Below are 20,989 nucleotides of genomic sequence, written 5' to 3' on the forward strand. Positions count from 1 at the left end.
ACCGTGGCAGAGGGGTAGTGTAGGCTGAAGAGAGGGAGGTCAGCCAAGCACCCTGCTCAGGCCCCAGACACAAGCCTTACAGCCCTGGAGGGCAGACACAGGAGGTGGGAGAAGACACTCAGGCACTGGGAAGTCTCAGTGCCTAGCCCAACACAAAAGCTGTCTCGTATGTACCAAAACTTCATGTTCTTTCTTAGAGAGCCAGTGCCAAGGCCCCGTGGCCCTCCCCCTCCCTTCCTTGCTCTGTCCCTAAGAGTCTCTGTCTACCCTGAGGCTCTGGGGTCAGACAGCTCAGGCCTGAGCCCCAGAGACTCCCAGCACCTCATTTCCTCTCTGAACCTCGGTTTCTTCATCTGTAAAATGGGGGCAGTGACAGCCTCAGAGAGTGGCTTGAGGTAGGTCCGGCGCTCAGCGCAGTGCAGACATTCTTAGAAAATCCTCTTGGGGCCTGGCAGCCTCCTGGTCCCCCTGCTGCTGCAGGGCCCCATTTGACAAGGATCCATAAGTCATTACCCGGGCAGTGCTGGACCCGGACGACTCCTTCCCAGGAAGACACATCCATCACTCAGGGCTGCGGACGCCGAGTTCATCTGGGGACAGGGTGACCTCAGCATCTCCCCACGAGGCGCTCCAGCCCTGTGTCGCACCCATCCAGTCCCCTGCCTCTCCAGGGCCCGCTAGCAACCGTCCCGGCCAGGCAGCCCTCACGCATCTCGGACGCATCAGCCGTGCCCCCGTGCCTGTCTGCTCTGCCTCCAGCCAGCCGTCCATCCACCCATCCGCCCCACCGCGGCACTCGCCCTCTGGGCCCTCCACCCCGGACCTGCAGGCAGGCTGTCCAGCCCACGTCACCCTCATGGCGCTCAGGGAGCCCTGGGCCGAGGCTGAGTGGGGCCAGGATGCCCGCTGCTTCCCCTTCTCTTCCAGGACGGGCGAAGGCCACGAGCAGAGCCACAGGACACAGGCAGCAGGGCGAGAGCTGCTGCCCAGTGCGGACGGCCCAGGTCGATGCCCCACCCTTCCCCTGAGTCGCTCGGCACCCAGTGCCCACTGGCATCGGCCTGACAGTGACATTTTGCCCCAAGACCCTCCCCTCCCCTCCAGCCTGAGACGGGCTTCGTCTCTGTTCATCAACGCGGCTTGGGGCAGGGCCAGGAGGGCGAGGAGAGACAAGCCCCCCCCCCCCCGCCCCAGTCTCTGCTGATTAATTGGGGGCAGCAGGAAAGGAGCAGGCGCCCATACGCAGGCTCGTAAGTGGGTCTGACATTTCCCCAGCCCTGGCCTCGCTCCACACGGCTCGCAGGTGGGAGCCGGTCCCCAGTCACTTTTCCATTACAGAAATCGATGACTTGAATTACTCCAAAATAACTAGCACCTTCATGCGCCTGCAAAGCTAATTTTTCTGTGTCTGCGTCGGCCCACGTGCTCCTCCCTGGGTCTGGGATCTGTCTTTATGAGTCAATCCAGGTAGAACGGAGTCTCGCGTCTGACCGTGACAGATGCTGGCGGGCTGTGAGCGGGCTTTGGAACCAGATCGGCAGGGTCCAGGCTTGGTTCTGGCACTCAGCGGCTGCAGGCCCCAGCCAGGCTACCTGGCCACCTGGAGCACCCAGTTCCTCGACTATAAGGTCAGAGTTCAAACACAACCTCCCAACGCCGCGTCTGCAAGGTGAGCGCGGTAATGATGGCCTCGAAGGCTCCCAGTGCGTTCTGAGGGGTGAGGGAAGCCCTGGGCATGTGGAAACCCGCTCCGCACCGTGGCTCAAGGCCGTCGCCTGAGGAGGTCCCGGGGCCACTGCCGCAGCCACAGGAGCGTCTCACACCGAGGACACACTCAGTGCTGTCGTCTTACCCACGGCGACGCCGGGGCTCGGGAGGGAGAAGTGGATTGCTGGAGCCCGTCTCACGGCTCCCCGTCACCCTGGATTCAAAGCAGCTGGCCCCAGCGCCAATGCAGGAAGCGGGCGCTGCAGTGACAGGGCCGGGCAGCTGCTGCAAGGCGTGGGTTCTCTGCGCCATACAGGTGCCTACGGCCAGTGCAGAGGCCACACCCTCGTCAAAGGAAACATTCGCACATCCCCACCAGGGTCAGCATCACACACATACGCGTTGAGTTGCAACTGCCCGGCTTCTCACAATGTGAAATCTGCAGATATTTAATAAAACACTCCTTGTCATTTTGCATTTTCTTTTCCTACGATGGAGCCAGTACACATTTTGGGTACATTTCATTGACATGTATCTCCAGTACAGAAGCCCCTGGCGGCCCCCGGCCCTCCCCCAACCCAGTGTACCCACAGGCCTGACTTCTCCCACCGTACATGCATTTTGCCTGGCTTGGAATCCGTTCTGAATGGAATCCTCCTGTTCACGCTCATCGCGGGCCTGGCTGCCTCCGTGGAACCAGGGAGCTTCCTGTTCGGGTCCCAGACGTCCCCAGAGGTCTGTGCAAGGCCAGGGGGCTTGGATGCTGTTGCCACCAGGGACTCACCACCTTGGCTTCACTTCGGAATCACCAGGGGAACTTTTTGAATGCCTCGCGCCCAGGCTGTGCCCCCACACGTAGAGCAGCCCCTCCCAGGCTTTGCAGTCCTGGGAAGCTCCGGCGGCCACGTGCAGGTGTCAGGAAACCAGCCCCGAGCGCGGGGACAGGGGCCTTGCCTCACCCGAGTGAAGACAAGCCAAGTGGAGCTGCTCCTGCCTGGCCTCTCCTCCAGCCCGGAAGCTGCCCCCCCGCCCCAGCCCCTCGGAATTCACAGGAAGCTCCTTGCAGCGCTTGGACTGGGGGTCCGAAGTGGCCCCTACTGCTTGTGCTTCCCGACTGCAGTGTGTGATTCCGCCACTGAGCGGCGCCTCGAGATCCTGCAAACCCTGTGGTTTGGGCAGCCTTGGGCCAAGGCAGGCAGGCAGGCAGGCAGGTGGCCTGTGGAGCTCTGGCCACAGTGAGGGAAAACCTGGGGGTTTGGAGGACAGCCTGGCGCAGGCAGCAGCAGGGTTCCTCTGCTCCCAGGATCCTCATGGGGCCCATCCCTGGCTGGGGCCGCACGGACACAGGGATGTGTCTGCCAAGGACCCAGGCCACATCCCTCGCCGCTGAGCCCAGAGAGAAGCCAGGCATCACTACGCTCCTGGAGTTGGGGACCCCGCTGCCCTCCACTGGACTGCCCCACTGGGTCGCACACCCACTCTCCTCTGAAGCCCAGGGTGTGGTGGCCCCAGCCCTGCCTCAAACCCAGGCCTGGCTCCAAGTCCGGCCTTGGGAGCCTCCGGATCCTAACCTGAGAATGCTGAGGGCTTCCTCCTCGAGGGGCGGAGTCAGCCACGCCTGAGGCCGCTGGTGGTGCCACTCCAGCCTCCGCGTCCGCATCTGTGAACGGGAATCCCCGCTACCGGTGCAAGGTGGCTGAGGGCTGGGTAAGGGGTGGCGTGGCCCTGGCCTAGTGCCTGGCACGGAGCAGCGCACACTGCACGTCGGCTGGGATTGCTGGTGGAGGTGGCTACCACTGATGTCCGACAGCATGAATGCCCTAGGCCAGACTAGCGCTCCCAGCTGGTTTTAGCAGTTCAGTAAATCTTCCACCTCCTCGGACTCCTCTCCAGGAGGGCTGGGCCAGGGTTCCAGTCTGGCCTCAGGACGGAACCACCTCCTGTCCCAAACAAGGCAGCAAGGTGAAGCCGCTCGTGTTAGGGAGCAGACTTTAAGGCCACGCACATGCACAGCTCAGCTCTGAGCAGAGAGCGCGCACCCAGCTGCCCCTGAGAGGCAAAGAGAAGCCTGACAACCGTCAGGGTCCCATTCAGCCGGAGAACCCCCCCCCCCCGCCTCCTACCCCAGAGGCCACAGCCATGGTCCCCAGTCTGCTAAGATCCTCCCAGGGACAAGGGAGCAGACCCTTGGCCCACAGACCTGAGCCTGTGCCCCAGCAGCTTGCTAAGTGGGCGCCATCTGGGTGTCAGAGTGAGTACTGCGTCGGGAAACCTGAGTGCTAAACTTGGCACTGCCAGCCAGCTGTGAGACCTGGGCACATCGCTCCGCCTCTCTGGGCCTCATCCCAGCGCTGTCAGGTGAGAGCATGCATGTGGGTGGTCTTCCCCTCCACCCCCAACCCCAGCTCCAGCATGTGATGTGAGCAAAGCACGTGGCACACAGTAGGTGCTCATAGATGTCTGGTTTAATAATACCCAAAACGCAACTCTGCTAGGTTCCAACACCACCTTCTCCCTAGTTTTAGTACTGAGTGACCTTGTGCCCAACCCAGGGTCAGAGTTCAAGTAACAGGCATGATCTAAGCCATTAACCAGCTGCCTGGGGCCTGGATTTCAGGGGGATCTGGCCTCTCCACCCAAGCCGCAGATGTCCCCAAGGAATCCAGCTGAGAGGCCCTGGAGGGACCACCTCCCCGTCAGACTCTCAAGTTCCAAGCAGCCAGGGTCCACAGCGCCCTGTGGCAGGGCTAGCACTCCCCAGACTCACCCTTCCTGCCGGCCATCCCAGAGCACAGACCTGGCCCCACCACCAGGGGGCAGGGGAAGCAACACAGAGCCTCTAGCTGGGCAAACCCTTTTATTGGAAAAAGAAATAACAAATGGGCTCAGGTCGGACAAGGTGCCCGGGTGCACCGTGGGCCAAGGTGGGCGCAGCCACGGCCCAGTCAGGGAGTGGGCTGCCGCTCTTGGGGGGATCCATGGACCAGATTCATTAGGGCCCCAGGGGCTGGCCGCCCCTCTCCAGCCCTCTGGGTTGGCACCTGCTTCCCACGAGCAGCTCCCATGTCCAGCAAAAGCAGCCCAGGCCCCTCTTTGGTTTCCCAAAGCTACCTGCAGTGGCGGGTGTTTCAGGTCCACTTCCAGGGCCTCCTGCTGGCTGGCGTGCACAGCCCCTTTCTGTCCATCTTCGGGGCACCAGGGGATGGCTGTCCCTTCCCACTGGCTTCCCTGGACCTCAGGGGCCAGAGCACCGCTGGGGTAGACCTACTGGCTCTCTGGCAAGGAGGGTCCCCTGGTCCCTGTAGGCTGCCGGCTCCTTCGAACGGCCAAGGAAGCCTGGCCTTCCCCAGCCTTCAGGAGCCCAGGGCCCAGGTGGGCTGAGCTCTCGGTGTCCACAGATCAGTTGTCATGGGCGCCAGGAGAGGGCACCGAAGGCCACCAGGAGGTTGGCTCTGCTCTCCTGGAACCTCAGCTTCTCTTCTGCTAGCATGTGCTCAGTGCCACAAGTTGGGGAGAGGCCAGGAGGATCCGTGGCAGCTCCTGGCAAGGGATCAGGGAGTTCGGGACATTTATTTACAGAGGACCGGGCTGGACTCACTCAGGGAAGATGACCGTATGGCAAGGACGACACAGGACAGAGGCGGTGACCATGGCCTTGCAGCCAGGAGGAACACACAGTGTGGCTCATACCCATGTATGCACAAGTGCACTCCCCACACATGTACATACTCACATGCACAGACACGCGCATTCATGCCCCCATGTGCACCCACACACCCATACACACATGCAGCCATGTCCATTCACGTGTGTGCACACATACAAGCACACGTGTGTGCTCACTTGTGCACATTCCCTGACGCACTGTGTACACGCACATGTTCACAATGTATTTGCATTCATGCACACGTGCACCCACACGCACGACACATGTGCACACTCACTCCTCACACACGGGTTGCAAGCTCAGGAAGTTGGCTCCAGTTCAGGAGGTCACTCAAGGCTACAGCTGTCCACAAAGAGTTTTTCCAGACCCCCTAAAACCTCCCCGAGCCCTGGCTGTGTGCCACACAACAGCGCCTGGTGGCCTGCGAAGTCTCGGAGGGGACACTTCTTGGCAAGCCTGGGATGGCCTCAGCCCTGGGCAGGAACAGGAAAACCACAAATGGAGGCGAGGTCAGGAGCGGGCTGGACAGGTCCCCACAGGTGCCCGTCTCCTCAGCCTCAGACTGACAGAGGCCGGGTCACAGACAGGCGGAGGCCCCGTGGTGGCGTCACAAAGAGCAGGGAGACAGCCAGGGCGGCGGGACCACGGGGAGAGGGTCCGGGTGGATGAGGGCTCAGACTGGGGATCATGCGGGCTGGGCGTCCTCCTGTGCCAGGCCTGGACCTCCCCGGGGCTCTGGGGAGCGGAGCTGAAGACGGGGGCTGCCACGCTCTGTTCTCCCCCTCCCCAGCTTTCCGCACCACCACCCTGGGCAGCAGGGGGAGCCCCTGCTCAGGAAGAGGCCAGTCCTGCCTGGGGCAAGGGGCAGGGGGCACGGGCTCGGCCATAGGAGACCTGGGGCCACTCCCGCTCCCTCCCAGCCCGGCAGCAGGGGCCCAGAAATGACTCAGAAGCGGGTGCTCTGGTAGCGCAGCCGCCGCAGGTCTGCAAGGCCCTCGGCCCGGCCGTACACCTCGCTGCAGGGACTCTCGGCCAGTCACCGGGCCCCGGCCCCACCCCCGCCGCCGCCGCTGCTGCCGCTGCCGCTGCCGCTGGAGCTGCCGCTGCTGGAGCTGCCACTGCTGCAACGGTCCTCGTAGATGGCGATCTCGATCTGAGGCTGCGTTAAGGACGGTGCTGGGCGGGGCTGGGCAGCTGCACGCCGCGCAGTGACCAGGCACGCGGACTGGTGGCACGGGGGCGCACATTCCAGAGCCTGCGAGTACCACAGCAGAGGACAGGGAGGGGCCCTGGGAAGGTGTGAGGACATGGGGTCCAGAATTCAAATCCCGACTCAGCCACTCAGAAACTGGGTGACTGGGAGCCCTCCCTCATCACATCTGTAAAATGGGGAGCATCACAGACTCCCGTTGGGAAGCAGGAATGAGACCTTGGTCGGGGAGCACTGACACAGCACAGGCTCTGTAAACAGCAGCGCTGCCCCCAGCCTGGGGAAGCGGGGTGGTGTCTGCTGTTCGCTTGCTTTATTTCTCCCTCCCAGCTTTGTAGTAAGATGAATTTCCTTTTAACGATTCTTCCCGGGCTGCTGCTGACTGGGAGGAGGGTGTGTGCACACCCGGGCTACACCGGCCCAGTGGGATCGGCAGAACCATGACCCAGCAGGTCCTGACCAGCCTCTCCCCGCCCCTCTAGGACTGAGGCCTGGAGAGCTGGCTCCCGAGGACCTTGTTTTTCTCATCTGTGGAAGGGGGCAGCAGGAACTCCCATGTGAGATCAGAGAAGGACAGGAGCCTGTGGGCACACGCCCCGGGGGTGATTTCCGTATTCCCCGAGGGGCAGAGTGCCTGGCAGTTCAGGATGAGCCGGACTCAGATCCTGGCCTGGCACCCACAGCAGCAAGGCAGCCGGTGCAGTGTGCACTCGCGTGCAAGGAGAATGATAAGAGCTACCCAGCTCACGCGGCTGTGGAGAGGATAATATGAATTCATCCTTGCAAAATCCTTTCAAGGTTTCCGGGACGCCAGCATCCCATATGAGCGACGGTTCAAGTCCCAGCTGCTCCACTTCTGATCCAGCTCCCTGCTATTGCTCCTGGGAGGCAGCAGGTGATGGCTCAAGTGCTTGGGCCCCTGCACCCATGTGGGACACCCAGATGGAATTCCAAGTTCCTGGCTTTAGCCTGCCCAGCCCTGGCTGTTGAGGCTATTTGAGGAGTGCACCAGCAAATGGAAGATCTCTCTCCCTCTCTGTCTCTCCCTCTATTTCTGTAACTCTGCCTTTCAAATAAATAAATTTTTTAAACAACAATAACAAAAAATGTCTGGCCTATACCAAGCCCCGAATGCAGGCAGCTCTACAAATGCAAACCAGGACACTCACAAACAGTCTCATAACTGTTGGCTTGAAGGGCAAAGACCAGTGGTGGCGGGTACCCAGAAGACCCTGAGTGAGGCCCCGAGGGCGCCCCATTTCCTGGCAGCCTCATCGGGAGCCCGCCGGTTGACAGCTCTGTGTCCTGCACAGAACAGCCGGGAAGGATACGACCCTCATCCCGCGCTCCACGGGGTCCGTGAGCAGGAGGCCTCGCGGCGCAAAGACCTTCTCGTTCTGCTCCTGGATGTAGCGCGAGATCTTCCTGAGAACCTGCAGCAAGAGGGGTGGGTGAGGGGGAAGGCGGCGGGAAGCCCGGGTGGGGACGCAGGGCAGGGCGGCCACCTTCTCGTAGTGAGTCTCCATGCAGAGGAAGATGAAGTAGGCCGTGGCGCAGGCCAGGCAGCCCTCCAGGTAGGAGCTGCCTCCGATCTTCTCGGCCTCCGCGTAAAAGCCGTTGAGAGTCTTCACCATCTCCTCAAAGAGCTGCCGCTCGATCTGGGGGCAGAGAAGGAGAGAGCTGGGCTGGGGTCGGCCTCCCCTGCAGGTGCGCGGTGGCAGGTGGGAGCAGGGCTGATGGCAAGAGGGCCACATGGGTGGGGGCAGACGACACAGCGCACACAGGTGGCACCAGAGAGGCCACAGGCACCGGCCGGGGAGCTAGGAGACCTGGGATCCAGCCAGACGTGGCCATCAACTGGCTGCATGACCTTGGGCAAAGGGCTTAACCCTCATCTCTAAGGTGAGACCACGACTGGGGCTTGGCCTCCCTTGGAAACAGGAAGCTGCCCTGATGTCCTCCATGCTTTCTGCAGAGCATCAGACAAGCACCCTGGTGACTGTCACCTCCCACTTTGCTGGGTGTACAAGAGCTCGGGACCGAATTCACAGGGGCTGTCCATGTTCCAAGGGGACCCAGCTGCTGACACTGCCTAGACGCGACCTCAGGAGTCTCTCCAGGAGGGCACTCTGCCAGCTCACGGGCACCCAGGACCCCACAGCCCACGTGTTTGGGTGACTGGGAAGCTGTCTTGCTGGCACACGCCTCTGTGACAGCCAGTTCTCACCTGGGCGCCTTCCATAGGCCAGCTCTGCTTGTCGCTCTCATTTAATTCCCTGCCAATTCACTCAGAAAATCGCCACCACTGTCCCCAGCTGACAGCCCAGGGCTGTTCTGTGGTGCCCCAGGGCCCCAGCCCCACCACCCCTGGCCTCTTCACCCCACCCCCAACTTCCTGTTGAAGTCGGATCTTGTCACAGCTCTGATGGAGTGCTTCCATTTCTCTCCAGGTAACTTAAGAAGTCCGCCCAGTGCCGCCAGGCGCTGTGGCCCCAAGGCCTGCCCTGCTCTGCTGCTCAAAACTGCTACCTCTCCTCCAGACACCCCCAAGTCCTCAAGTCTCTCAGTAGCCTGACCCCTGACCCTTCACCTCTCCCGGCACACTCTGTCCCCCTGACACCTCCCCTTATTCTGCTAGTATTTGTGACCACCTGAGCTACTACATATTTATTTGCTTGCTTTTTTATTTTCTGTACTGTCTAACACAGATTAGCCTCCACATTCCCAGGACCTAATACACAGCAGGTCTCAATAAACGCTCAGTGGAAGCTAAGTGGACTTGTCCAAGGTTACAAGGCTCTGACCCCAGGGTCTGTACTGTTCACCACCCCACCCCAGCAGCCTGCAAGGTCACGCTCCATGCTCGGCAGGTGTCCAAGTGTGCGCAGCCCTATTCCTCCTTCCCCACGTCCCACCCCCACCCCCCACCCAGGACCAGAACTGCCGTCACACAGTCTAGAAACTTCCCCGGCGTTCCAGGATAAAGGCCCTCCCCCAGAACAGTCAGAAGCCGTCTGCCTGTCTGGCCCGTGACACTCTGCCCCGGGGACGGGCACACAGGATGAGGAAGAGACCACTCTGCTCTCCAAGAGCTGGCTGAGGTCAGAGCAGCAAAGGCCGGATCTGCCTGGGCTGCTGCGTGGAGGGCTTTCTGCCTACCCTGCAACCCCAGGCCGGCTCCAAGGCAGCCTCGGACAGGGGCCGCACACACCCCAGATGCAGGGGCAAAACTCAGCAGCTGATGCCTTGCAAGAGGTCCAAGCAGCAGAGCCCAGAGGGAGGCTACGGTCAGAGCCCTGGCAGCCCCCAGCTCGTCCTCTGCATCTCCAAGCTTTCGCTGCCAAGACAGAGCAGAAAGCATCCAGTTTTGTCTGCACCCACTGAGGATGCAACTGCGTGGGTGAGAAGATCAGAGTGCTGTGAAGAAGCCGAGAGGCAGGGCACCAGGTCCTGTGCTGCTCAGGGCTCTGGTAGGTCACTGCCTCTTTCCGGCCCTCGCTCTCTGCGAGATGAGGGGAGGGCTCGTGTAATGCGTCCCAGGCATGAATAACCCGAGGTCCTGGTTAAAACACAGGAGCAGGCTCAGCAGACACAGGACGGTCTCCAAGATCATGCTTCTGCTAACGAGCTCCCAGGTGATGCCGTGTTGCCAGTCCACAGACCACAGCGCTAGTAGCCATGGCCGCGTGGTTCTCAGCACTGGCTGCACACTGAAATCCCCTAAGCAACTTTTACAGCCCACAATGTCCAAGTCTCACCCCCGAGAGACTCTGACTCAAATGGTCTGGAAAGTGGAGGGGCTGGGGGAGCGGCATTGTGGCATAGCAGGTAAAGCTGCCACCTGCAGTGCCGGCATCCCACATAGGCGCCAGTTCGAGTCCCGGCTGCTCCTCTTCCGATCCAGCTCTCTGCTATGGCCTGAGAAAGCAGTAGAAGATGGCCCTGCACCCATGTGGGAGACCTGGAAGAAGCTCCTGGCTCCTGGCTTAGGATCAGCACAGCTCCAGCCGTTGCAGCCATCTGGAGAGTGAACCAGCGGATGAAAGATCTTTCTCTCTCTCTCTCTCTCTCTCTCTCTCTCTCTCTCTGCCTTTCCTTCTCTCTCTGTGTAACTCTGACTTTCAAATAAATAAATAAATCTTTAAAAAAAAAAAAAAAAGAAAGAAAGATGGCTGGCGCCATGGCTCACTAGGCTAATCCTCCGCCTGCGGCGCCGGCACCCTGGGTTCTGACCCGGTTGCTCCTCTTCCAGTCCTCTGCTGAGGCCTGGGGAGGCAGTGGAGGAAGGCCCAGGTGCTTGGGCCCTGCACCCGCATGGGAGACCAGGAGGGAGCTCCTGGCTCCTGGCTTCGGATCAGCACAGCTCCAGCCGTTGCGGCCATCTGGGGCATGAACCTCTCTCTATATATATATATATACGCCTTTCCTTCTCTCTCTGTGTAACTCTGACTTTCAAATAAATAAATACATTTTAAAAAAAAGAAAGAAAGAAAGATCAGAGCAGCGAACACCATTGAACCTCTCTGCCCAAGCTGACGCCCTGCAAGGGCCCTTTCCCCAAGCTCCTGGGTGACGACTGTGCAGGAAACAAGCAACTCTCCAGGTGTGACCCATGAAACACTGTAACCCTTGCGGGTTCTTCATTGAAAACTGAGGTTTAAGGAGTGGAAATTCTGCCCAGTGGTTAAAATGCCACTGGGGGCACCCACATCCCCCATCAGAGTGCCCGGGTTCGAGTCCTGGCTCTGCTCTCAATTCCAGCTCAATCCCCTGGGAAGCAGCTGGTGATGGTCCAAGTACTTGACCTCCCACTAGCTACATGAAAGACCAGGATTGGGCTCCAGGCTCCTGGCTTTGGCCTGGCAGTCATTTAGGGAGAAAACCAATGGATGAGATATCCCTCTCTCCCTTCCAAATAAACAAAGTATAAGTTTTGTTTTAAAAACTAAGGTTTAAGCAATTATGATTAAAATGAATTTTTAGGCGCCGGCATCCCATATGGGTTCTGGTTGATATCCTGGCTACTCCTGTTCCGATCCAGCTCTCTGCTGTAGCCTGGGAAAGCAGTGGAAAACGCCCAAGTCCTTGGGCCCCTGCATCCATGTAGGAGACTTAGAAGAAGCTCCTAGCTTCTGGCTTTGGACTGGCCTGGCTCAGGCCATTGTGGTCACTTGGGGAGTGAAGCAGTGGGTGGAAGACCTTTCTCTCTGTCTCTCCTTCTGTCTGTCTGTAACTCTGCCTCTCAAATAAATAAATCTTTAAAAAATGAATTTTAAGTTAAGCTTTACAACAATGCAGATATCGGCCTCACCGGGGGAGACTCTGAGTAGCTGTCTGGGGTGCGGCGTGGCATCGGGATTTTCTGAGCTCCCGGGTCATTCAATGGGCAGCCCGGCTGGGAATGGCTGCTGAGCAACAGAGTCCCGAGCCCCAGCCCAGCGGCTGAGTCAGCACCCCCGAGTGGACGTAACATCATCCACCCGGACGCAGGAACTCATGTCTGTTTAACAAGCTCTCTGCACAATTTTCCAGCAACTGAAACTTGAGAGCTGCAGGCCTAGAAATCTCTGTGGTTTCTTCAGCCCTAACTTTCTAAGAAGGGACAGCGAGACAGTGTTAGGACTTGGTTCTATTCTTCCACTTGACCAAGGGAGGTGGCCTACGGCGCCACACGTCATGTGGGTCGGTCCCATCGTGGCGCTGGGCGTCCAGTCTGGAGAACAGTGTGCTTACCCGGCTGTCCAGCTCGGGGGGGAATTTGGTCTGGAACTGGCAGCTGGTCCCATCGCTGTAGTCTCTCTGGATGAAGACCTTGGTGGCCAGCGAGGCGCTTCGCCGCAGCTCCTGAAGGTTGTGCACCTGTGGAGAGGAGCAGCCGTTTATCCAAAACTGAGGGCTTCCCGGATGTGAGCCTTTCCAGGCTAACAGCAGCAAAGCTCCAGGCACACCGGGCTGGAGGGGCCGCACCACGGATGCTTCAGGAGGGCGTGGGGAAGCAGGGCCATGGCGTTCACCTGAGACGTTGCCTTCACTCATCCCAGAGAGACCTCTAAGGAGCCTAACACTGGGTCAGAGCTGAGCCAGAAAGAGAGGCTCGGGAGCTGGCAACACGGCCTGAAACAAATTCAACAAGGCCTCCTGGTGGCTGGCTCGGACCCTTCCCCCCTCCCAGTCCTTCTCTGTCTCTCTCTCCCCCCACTTCCTCTCTCTCCTTTCCTGCTTTCATTCACTCACCACGTACCACGTGTCCCCAACTTGTCAGGACAAGGCTGAAGTCCCAGGCCCTCGAGCAGGGCTCATGACAGGGTTGGGGAGGTGGCTGTGTGGGTCAGGGGAGCACCTGATGTGCCCCTGAACTCAGGCCCAGGCCCAATTATGGCCCAGGCCAGAAAACACCATGGATGGTCTCACACCCAGCACTTCTCACCACATAGGAAAGGGCCCATGATCGTCCAAACCTCCCCAGAGAAAACTGTGGGTAAGGCAGCTGGAGGCCAGAAAGTGAGGGAGCGGCCTTATCTGGTAGGAACAAGTGGAGTGGTTTCTGCCCTTTCTCACACCTGCAGACTTGCTGCTGAGATAGACCGCAGCATTCGAAGGGAGTGGGCTCAGTCCCACAGAGGAACAGAGCCTCTTTCCACCATCTGTCCAGCCTCAGTTACCCACTCTGGAGACAAGCATCCCTCTGGGTGAGCTATGCCTAACACTGGAACCACGCGGAGCCCAAGCGCCAAAGGCAGAGTGCGCAGGCAGCCAGTTCATCCTCTGTAATTAAGCTGAACCCATGCAGTCACCGGGCTCCCACTTATTGAGTCTCTACTAGCGCCAGGCTCTGGGGATGCCGGGCAGGAGTCTGTGAGCTCCAGGGAGGAAGACAAGTGTATATATAATGAATTAGACCGTGATCAATGCTACTCAGAAGCAACAGCTCACCCAGAGAGGCTTACTCAGAAAAGGCTTCCTGGAGCCTGTGTTGAGTCATAAAGGAAACCAGGAGTTACCAGGGGTGGGGGGTAGGCGGGGAAGGGAGAGAGGAGGAAAGGCAACCCAGACAAAAGGAGAAACCAGCGTGAGGGAGAGCTCCTCAGTGACTAGAGGCAGGTCTCGGGGGGCTGGGCTGGGCCTGGCAGGGCAGTGCGGGAGCTGGGAGTGCAGAGGCGGCCATGGCTGGATCGCGAAGCTGGAGGGGTTTCTGCTGAAGGGGAGGATGTCGGGTGGAAGGTGCTAACGCTTGCCTAAAAGCCAGGAGAAAGGACAGGCATGGCAGTCAGCAAGGTGGAAGGCACAGATAACCCGTGGAGCAAGGTCCTGAAGAGGTCGAATCACTGAGACTTTCCTAAATCCAGGTTCGCTCTGTGATCCCAGAGTGTTGGGATTGGATTCCACAGATGAGCACCCTCTACTGTGGACACTCCTTGTTCTTCTAATACAAGTTTTTGTTGAGGAGGTCCCATTCCCATCGACTAGGATCCTATGATGATTCTGCAAAGTCTAGAAGGCTTTGGTAACATAAACAAGTTCAGCCTTGATGGAACTGCTCTGCCTGGTTAGAGCTTTGAAATGCTGACTTTCCAAAAGAAAAGAGGAAAGGGCTGTGGCCTCGCCCTTCTCCTTTTTTTTTTTTTTTTTTTTTTTTTTGTTTGTTTGTTTGACAGGCAGAAGGGATAGTGAGAGAGAGAGAGACAGAGAGAAAGGTCTTCCTTTTTGCCATAGGTTCACCCTCCAATGGCTGCTGTGGCCAGCGCATCTCGCTGATCCGAAGCCAGGAGCCAGGTGCTTCTCCTGGTCTCCCATGCGGGTGCAGGGCCCAAGGACTTGGGCCATCCTCCACTGCCTTCCCGGGCCATAGCAGAGAGCTGGACTGGAAGAGGGGCAACCGGGATAGAATCCGGCCCCCAACTGGGACTAGAACCCAGTGTGCCAGCGCCACAAGGCGGAGGATTAGCCTGTTAAGGCACGGCGCCGGCCCGCCCTTCCCTTCTAAAACCAACCTGCAGGAGCCAGTCAGTCTTGGAGTGAGTCCCCCTGGCCCTGAACCATCATTCTGGCAGGTCGGGGGGAAGTGAGCAAGACTGGGGCCCATAGAAGGGATAATTTCTTTTTGTAGTAGTCCTGGGGAAAACTCAAGTTCATCTAAACCAAGAAAAACGGTGGTTAGGATGGACATAGAGGGAAGGAACAGCGCTTCAGCCATTCTGACACCCTCCTTGTGCCTGAATGCACACCTGGGTACTCACACCTGTGCTGCCATGAAGGTGCGTGTCTCCACAGACTAACTGGCTGTGGACCAGGGCCATTTCTCCCTCCTGGGCACACAACCAAGTTGCTCCCCAAGTGCAATGGGAGTGGAAGTGATGAGAGCCATGTATAGCCCCGACTCATAAAGACGCCCCACTCCTCCTGGCTCCTTCCCCTTCCACTGAAACCAAATGACTCAGGTGTTGAAGACCGTGGAACCACAAGGTGGAAGAGGCCTGGGCCCCTGAATCACTGCCTGGAGGGGCTCCACCTACCAGTGAGGAACACTTGTCTGGGACTCGGCTGAGCGGGAAGTAAACTTCCAGGAGATTAAGGCGTTAGGTGGCTGGGTGCTACTTGACGTAAGACAGTTCCATGTCCTCCTGGCTTTGATCCATGAGTCCTTAAGTAGCCAGAACAGGAAAGGTCAACATCCCTTCCAACCTGACAGTACCCACAGCCACAGGATACTACCCCAACTCTGCGCAGAGTCCTGCTGCTCTCCCTAGAGTCTGCTGGCAGGGCCTTGAGCTGCTGCAGGGCAGCGTCAGGTGCATTTCCCAGCCCCGAGCCTGTCTCCCAGACCTTCACGGAACACACACCACAGACTCGTCTGCAGTTGGTCAACAGCAGGACGTAGGGCAAGCCGGGGACTCCGGGCTCTCTCCACCCATGGTGGCTCCACTGTGAAGTACCAAGAAGCCCTGGTGGGAAGATGTCCCATGACCTGAGCGCTGGGGCCCAGACCCTGGGAAAGTCACCCCTTAGCTGGGCAACTGAACTGAACTGCACTGGCAACGGAGAAGTTGGAACTCCAGGATCACGAAAGCCCCTCTCAGCTCTGACGTTCTAGAGCCTTATCAGGGTTTAGGAACACAAGTGTTTCCTGGGTCTGTGAGGGAGGAGCCAGGGCCTGTGGCCAATCAGAGAAGGCATGCCCCGTCTCGAAGAGGCAGCTGATCACTGCCACGTGAGGTCGCCAGAACTTCCGATTTTTCTAAAAGCCACAATCCATATCTTCTGAACAGCAAATACCCTGATATTTAAATGTTTCCAATCAATTTAGCAAGTTTAGAAGCACTAAGCAAACCAAATAAGGCCCCCCTTGGACCACAGCTGCCAGTGTGCGGCCTCTGTGAAATATACCACAGCAAGGCCCTTGGACAGGAGCTGCAGCAGGCTCCAGGCCGCTTGCCAACTACATAGCTCTCAGGAAGCTAAGATCCGTGATGCTCCAAAGCCTTAAGAGGAGTGCCAAACCCGTGCTTCCCTCTCCTGAGGCTTCCCTGAGCACGCCCTGGGGGTTTAACTGACCCAGAGACCCACGCTTCTCTCCACCTCCTGCCTTCCTCAGACCGGCCCCTCTCTCACGTCACCACTCCCCGGCCTGCTGGCAGCCGAGTAAGCACACAACCAAGAACCGGTGCACCGGCACCACCTCTCAGGCTACAGTGTGAGAAGAGCAGGGAGGCTGCTCGGAGCACAGGTACCGCAGGCCGCCCAGCTGTCAATCTCACTGCCTGGGAGGAGCAAGCACTGGAATGCAAATGGGCTCCCAGGCCCTGTTCACCTAAGACAAACAGGACGGCCACTTGGTCCACGTCTCCCTCCTGGTTAAAGGGCATCTCATTCCACAAGATGCAGGTGACACTCAACTCCAGAATTACGCAGCTGATGTGTCAGGGCTGGGTTCCCCCGCTGGCGTACGGCCGAAGAGTGAGGCTTTTAGGTCAAGCCTAAGAATGGAAGACCAAGCACAGACGCCCCTTCCTCTCACATCACCCAGACCAGCCTGTTGTCTGCCAATTGTTAATACCACCCCTCAGAGAGCAAACTTCCGAATGAATGCTCGCGTGGGGGCAGAACTCCACCACTCAGAGACGCCCCTCCCAGCCAGGCACTTCCCAGGCGTCCTTGGCCACCGTCACTGCTTCCCCGTGACACACATTCGCAGGGGTGTGCTACTCCGGAAATGGGCTGTTACAGCTTTGCAAAGGAGGCCAGTGTATCACTCCAGAGGCTCCATCCCTCCCCTGGCCTCCCTCGCACCCCTCCCCTCAGGCTAACTCCTAAGCAGAAATTAGGGAGCAGAGACCCAGGTTCCACTCAAAGATGTCCTCTCTCCCGCTCCGGACGCCTTCCCCTGGAGCTGAGAACTTCCTGTTCAGAATCCTAAGGGAATGGCCATGGGAACTGGGAATGAGGTTTCCCTGCCTCCAACAGGTTTTTCCTGGTCATCTCAACCCAGATCCAATAGTGAAAACAGCCTGGGGAGGATGACTCACCCAGAGCCTAGATAACGCACAGGTCCCGTGCCTCGGCAGAGCTAGGGCTTCCTGGCGCAGGACTGCCCCCAGAGTCCACCAGAGCCAAGCTGTGAAGGGGGCAGTGTTTGCTCTCTGCTCCCATCCCTGCTGGACCCTCCTTTGTCCCTCTGCCCTCCAGCTGACCCAGCCAGGCCAGCTGGGAGCCTGAGCCCTCACCCTCCAGTCCCTCCTGACTCCCTTGCAAACGCCCCTCCACCCATCAAAGTCTCATCTCAAGACCCTTAGCTCTGTCCTGTCAGGTAATATAACTGGCTACTTAGATAACCATGAGTGAACGCAGAGACCTAAGACTCGGGTTCCTGTCCTGGCTCTGCCACCTTGCAGCCGTATTTTCCTGAAGTCTGAGACTCCAGTTGCATCACCTGTAAAATGGGATAATGATGACTGAGCAAGCTTCCCAGCCTGAGTTGTCTCCTCTGTTAATTGCAGATAATAACACCATCCTTGCCCACTTCACAGAGCTGGGCTAAGCCTCAAAGGAAATTGTGAGTGCGATCGTGCTTTGTACACGGGCAAGTGCTATGTTCACCAAGGCGTGATGGGCAGAGCTGCTCCCGGGGGAGAGAGTCTCGCAGGTCTGACCGCAGCCCCCAGCAACACCGCCTGGCCCTAGGGATGTGAGCCTGCTGGGTGCAATCTGGGGGCCGTGGCAGACCCGAGAGGGAGAACACTGGGACAGATGGGCCTGCTGGGATCTGTCAGGCCGCATCACAGAGGCAGCTGCCTGCTTGGCCCACACTGCGAAGTCCCGTCCTGCCCAGCCTTGCTGCAGTCTGGCAGCCCCGTCTGGAAGGCGACCAGCTCCCTGGCCATTTCTCCTGCTGTTCTTCCTGCCTTCTCAGGATCTTGGCACTTCCCAAACACTCCGCATTCCTCCACTCTAGAAACCAAGCTCCAAGAGTCTGCCTGGGGCTTGTCCCACACTGGGTCCTGGGAGGGCAAGATCTCCTCCTAGCCAGCCCTGTGCTTTGTCTGAAAGCAGAACAACGCCAAGCAAGTGCTCCGGGTGCTGTGCAGGGACTTCAGCGGAATCACAATAGCACTTGGCATTGCTGTCACGCTGCCCGCCGGACGCCCACAGGCACTCAGTCAGAGGCCTCTGCTCTCATCCGGTGGTGTTCCAGCACAGCTGGAAGTGGGGAGACACCACAAAGGAAGTCGACATCAAAACCTGGGAGACGCTGCTGCCCTGGGTCCCACTCCAAAGAGTCAAAGGATGAAACTTCGAGCCCTGCTGCTGGCGTGCTAAGTACCAAATCGGCCCTTGCCTTCTGCTTTATCACCTACACAATAGGGCATAAAGAACTCCCAGCTCCCTCCCTGAAGGGTGGGGGAGAGGAGGAACCCCGAGGGGTGGAAGGCGTAATTCCTGAGCTCTTAAGCAGTGCACCAAGATCCTGCCCCTGGCTAACAGGTCCCTGGGTTCAGTTTTCAAGTCCCTTGAAGGTGACACACCTATAGGCACACCCCTAAGAACGTGGCACCTCCCAACAGACACAGGGGCTATGTGGACACCTGGGGCAGGAAAGCCAGATGGGGTCAAAGCAGCACGGAAGGGTGAGGTGCCCGAGTGGGGGTGGGTGCAGGCAGCTCATTAAAACCAGCCACTGGGGTTCTCTTTGCCCCTTCCCTCTCCAAAGGAAATGCGGATGGGGAGGCAGGTCTGTCCTCCCTTCGCCAAGCGTTGGTTCAGAAGCTGGACGACTGCACCGCCTAGCAACAGCAGCGCCTCCCCTCCTCTCCCGCCCCAACCCCCTGGGGAAGCCGTTTCAGGACTTGTGGTCCAGAGGCAGAGACACCCGGCTAGAGCCGCAGAGCAACCCTGGTGCCACTGCCAACAAGTGGGGCGGGCAGCCTGGGGGCCCAAGGGACGCGGGGGAGCGCCCCTCACCCAGGGCCCGGCTCTTCCACCCTGTCCCCGCCCCCACCCTCTCCCGGACTCGGCCCCCTCCCACTCCCGCCCAGCCGGCTCCCGGCGGCCGCTGGCTACCGCGGGACAGTCGGGCACTGCCTGCGGACCGGGCGTTCGACCCCTACCTCCGTGGCCATGTTCCGGGGGCGCTGACGGCTCCAGGGCCGGGCCGGGGGCTGTCCGCGGTGCTGACCCGGGCAGCGGGTGGGCTGGCGGCGGCGAGCCGGGGCGCTCTGTCCGCGGTGCTGATGCGGGGGGCCGGAGGGTGGGGGGCGCTGCGCTGTCCGCGGTGCTGATGCGGCCGCCGGGCCCGGGAGGCGAGGCCGCGCCCGAGGCTCTCACGGCCCGATCGCCCGCTGCTGCCGCCGCTCCTGCAGGCAACCACCCGGCTTATCTCCGACAGCGGCAGCGGCGGGGGCGGGGGGCGGCCGGGGGAGGAGGGGCCAGGCGCCTCCGCGGGCGGGGAGGGGGACGCCGCGTCCCCCAGACTCGGGCGCCCTCCCGGGGAGCCCCGCCCGCGGCCGCAGGCTCGCCCCAGGCCCCGCCCCAGGCCCCGCCTCTCCCGCCCCTCCCCCGCGAGGGCGCCGGGAGCTCTGCGCTCGCCGGCGCGGTCCCCGGGGACTCGGGCCCGGAGGAACGGGCCACAGGAGCGTCCCCCGGGAGCGCCGGTCGCCGGGTGCGGCGTGCACCGTTGCAGCCGCCCGCCACACCCGGTCCTGGCCCCTCCCCCGGGCTTCCTCTCCTGAATTTTTTCTCTTCTCTCTCCGGTTTCCTCTCTGTGTGCCCTGCTCCCTCACCCACCCGGGCGTGCATGGCCTCCCCTCCTCCCTCCTTCCCACTGCGGCGAACCCCATTAGCTAGAGGAGGACGCTGCAGTCCACAGGACATTGTTTCCAGTTCATGTTTCATCCCAGGCCACACCCGGGGGTCCCTTCCCGCAGGAAGCTCAGAAGTCGCTGCTCCTCCTGGCCTTGGCCCCACCCTTCCGCGTTACTCTCTGCATCCCAGACTGGACACACACACACCCCACCGCCGCCACTCGAACGCCAGGAGCAGACGGCACCGGAACACAGGTTGCCAGGGGTGGCCCTGTGCTGCCTTCACCTTCCAACCACGTGGCCCCTGGGCTTGCTTAGTACACAGGAAGGAAGCACCAGGACGCCTGCGGGGCCACTGCCAGCCCATGCAGGGGGCCGTGACCTGGAAGCCAGGTTTCTGGAACACCTGTGTCCCATGTGGAGTGATGGGTCCCAGTTATAGCTCTGCTCCCAGTGCCAGCGTCCTGCTAACATGCTCTCTGCGAGGCAGGTGACGGCTCAAGTACTGAGTCCCTGCCCCCAACACATCCAGGGAGACCTGGATGGAGCTCTGGCCCTCGCTTCAGTCTGCACACATCCTGGCTGTTGAGGCAGCTGGGGAGTGAACCAACAGAGGGGAACTGTCTTTCATTCTGTCTCTGCCTCTCAAATAAATAAATGAGTAATTTTTAAGAAATGCATGTTGGGGGCCAACGCTATGGTATAGAAGGCTAAGCCTCGGCCGGCGCCGCGGCTCAACAGGCTAATCCTCCGCCTAGCGGCGCCGGCACACCTGGTTCTAGTCCCAGTTGGGGCGCCAGATTCTGTCCTGGTTGCCCCTCTTCCAGGCCAGCTCTCTGCTATGGCCCAGGAAGGCAGTGGAGGATGGCCCAAGTGCTTGGGCCCTGCACCCCATGGGAGACCAGGAGAAGCACCTGGCTCCTGCCTTCGGATCAGCGTGACATGCCGGCCGCAGCGCGCCGGCCGCGGCGGCCATTGGAGGGTGAACCAACGGCAAAGGAAGACCTTTCTCTCTGTCTCTCTCTCTCTCTCACTGTCCACTCTGCCTGTCAAAAATTAAAAAATGAAATTTAAAAAAAGAGTAAAAGTAAAAATAAAAATAAACAATAA

The 20,989-nt window shown here is 59.7% G+C and overlaps 1 protein-coding gene across 1 annotated transcript; it reads right to left on the reverse strand.

Annotated features, from left to right (window-relative positions):
- Positions 1–6,410: 6,410 nt before the first annotated feature.
- GOLGA7B (golgin A7 family member B) lies at positions 6,411–19,198 on the reverse strand. Its single transcript, XM_062214143.1, has 5 exons — positions 19,187–19,198; positions 12,318–12,443; positions 8,090–8,242; positions 7,916–8,017; positions 6,411–6,527 (listed from the first exon to the last, which is right to left on the reverse strand). Exons 1-5 carry the CDS (start codon positions 19,196–19,198, stop codon positions 6,411–6,413), a joined length of 510 nt encoding a protein of 169 aa, XP_062070127.1.
- Between the last annotated feature and the right edge of the window lie 1,791 nt (positions 19,199–20,989).

The sequence above is a fragment of the Lepus europaeus genome, chromosome 17 (assembly GCF_033115175.1).
Source record: "Lepus europaeus isolate LE1 chromosome 17, mLepTim1.pri, whole genome shotgun sequence".
In the NCBI taxonomy this organism is placed as follows: Eukaryota; Metazoa; Chordata; class Mammalia; order Lagomorpha; family Leporidae; genus Lepus; species Lepus europaeus.

Bases quoted from the DNA above. Each gene is read 5' to 3' on its own strand.
- GOLGA7B (XM_062214143.1), bottom strand. The intron at 8,243-12,317 runs GTAAGCACACTG...CTCTGCCCCCAG, and splicing joins CCCCCGAGCTGGACAGCCGG to ATCGAGCGGCAGCTCTTTGA. The intron at 6,528-7,915 runs GTATCCTTCCCG...ACGCAGCCTCAG, and splicing joins TGGAGCGCGGGATGAGGGTC to ATCGAGATCGCCATCTACGA.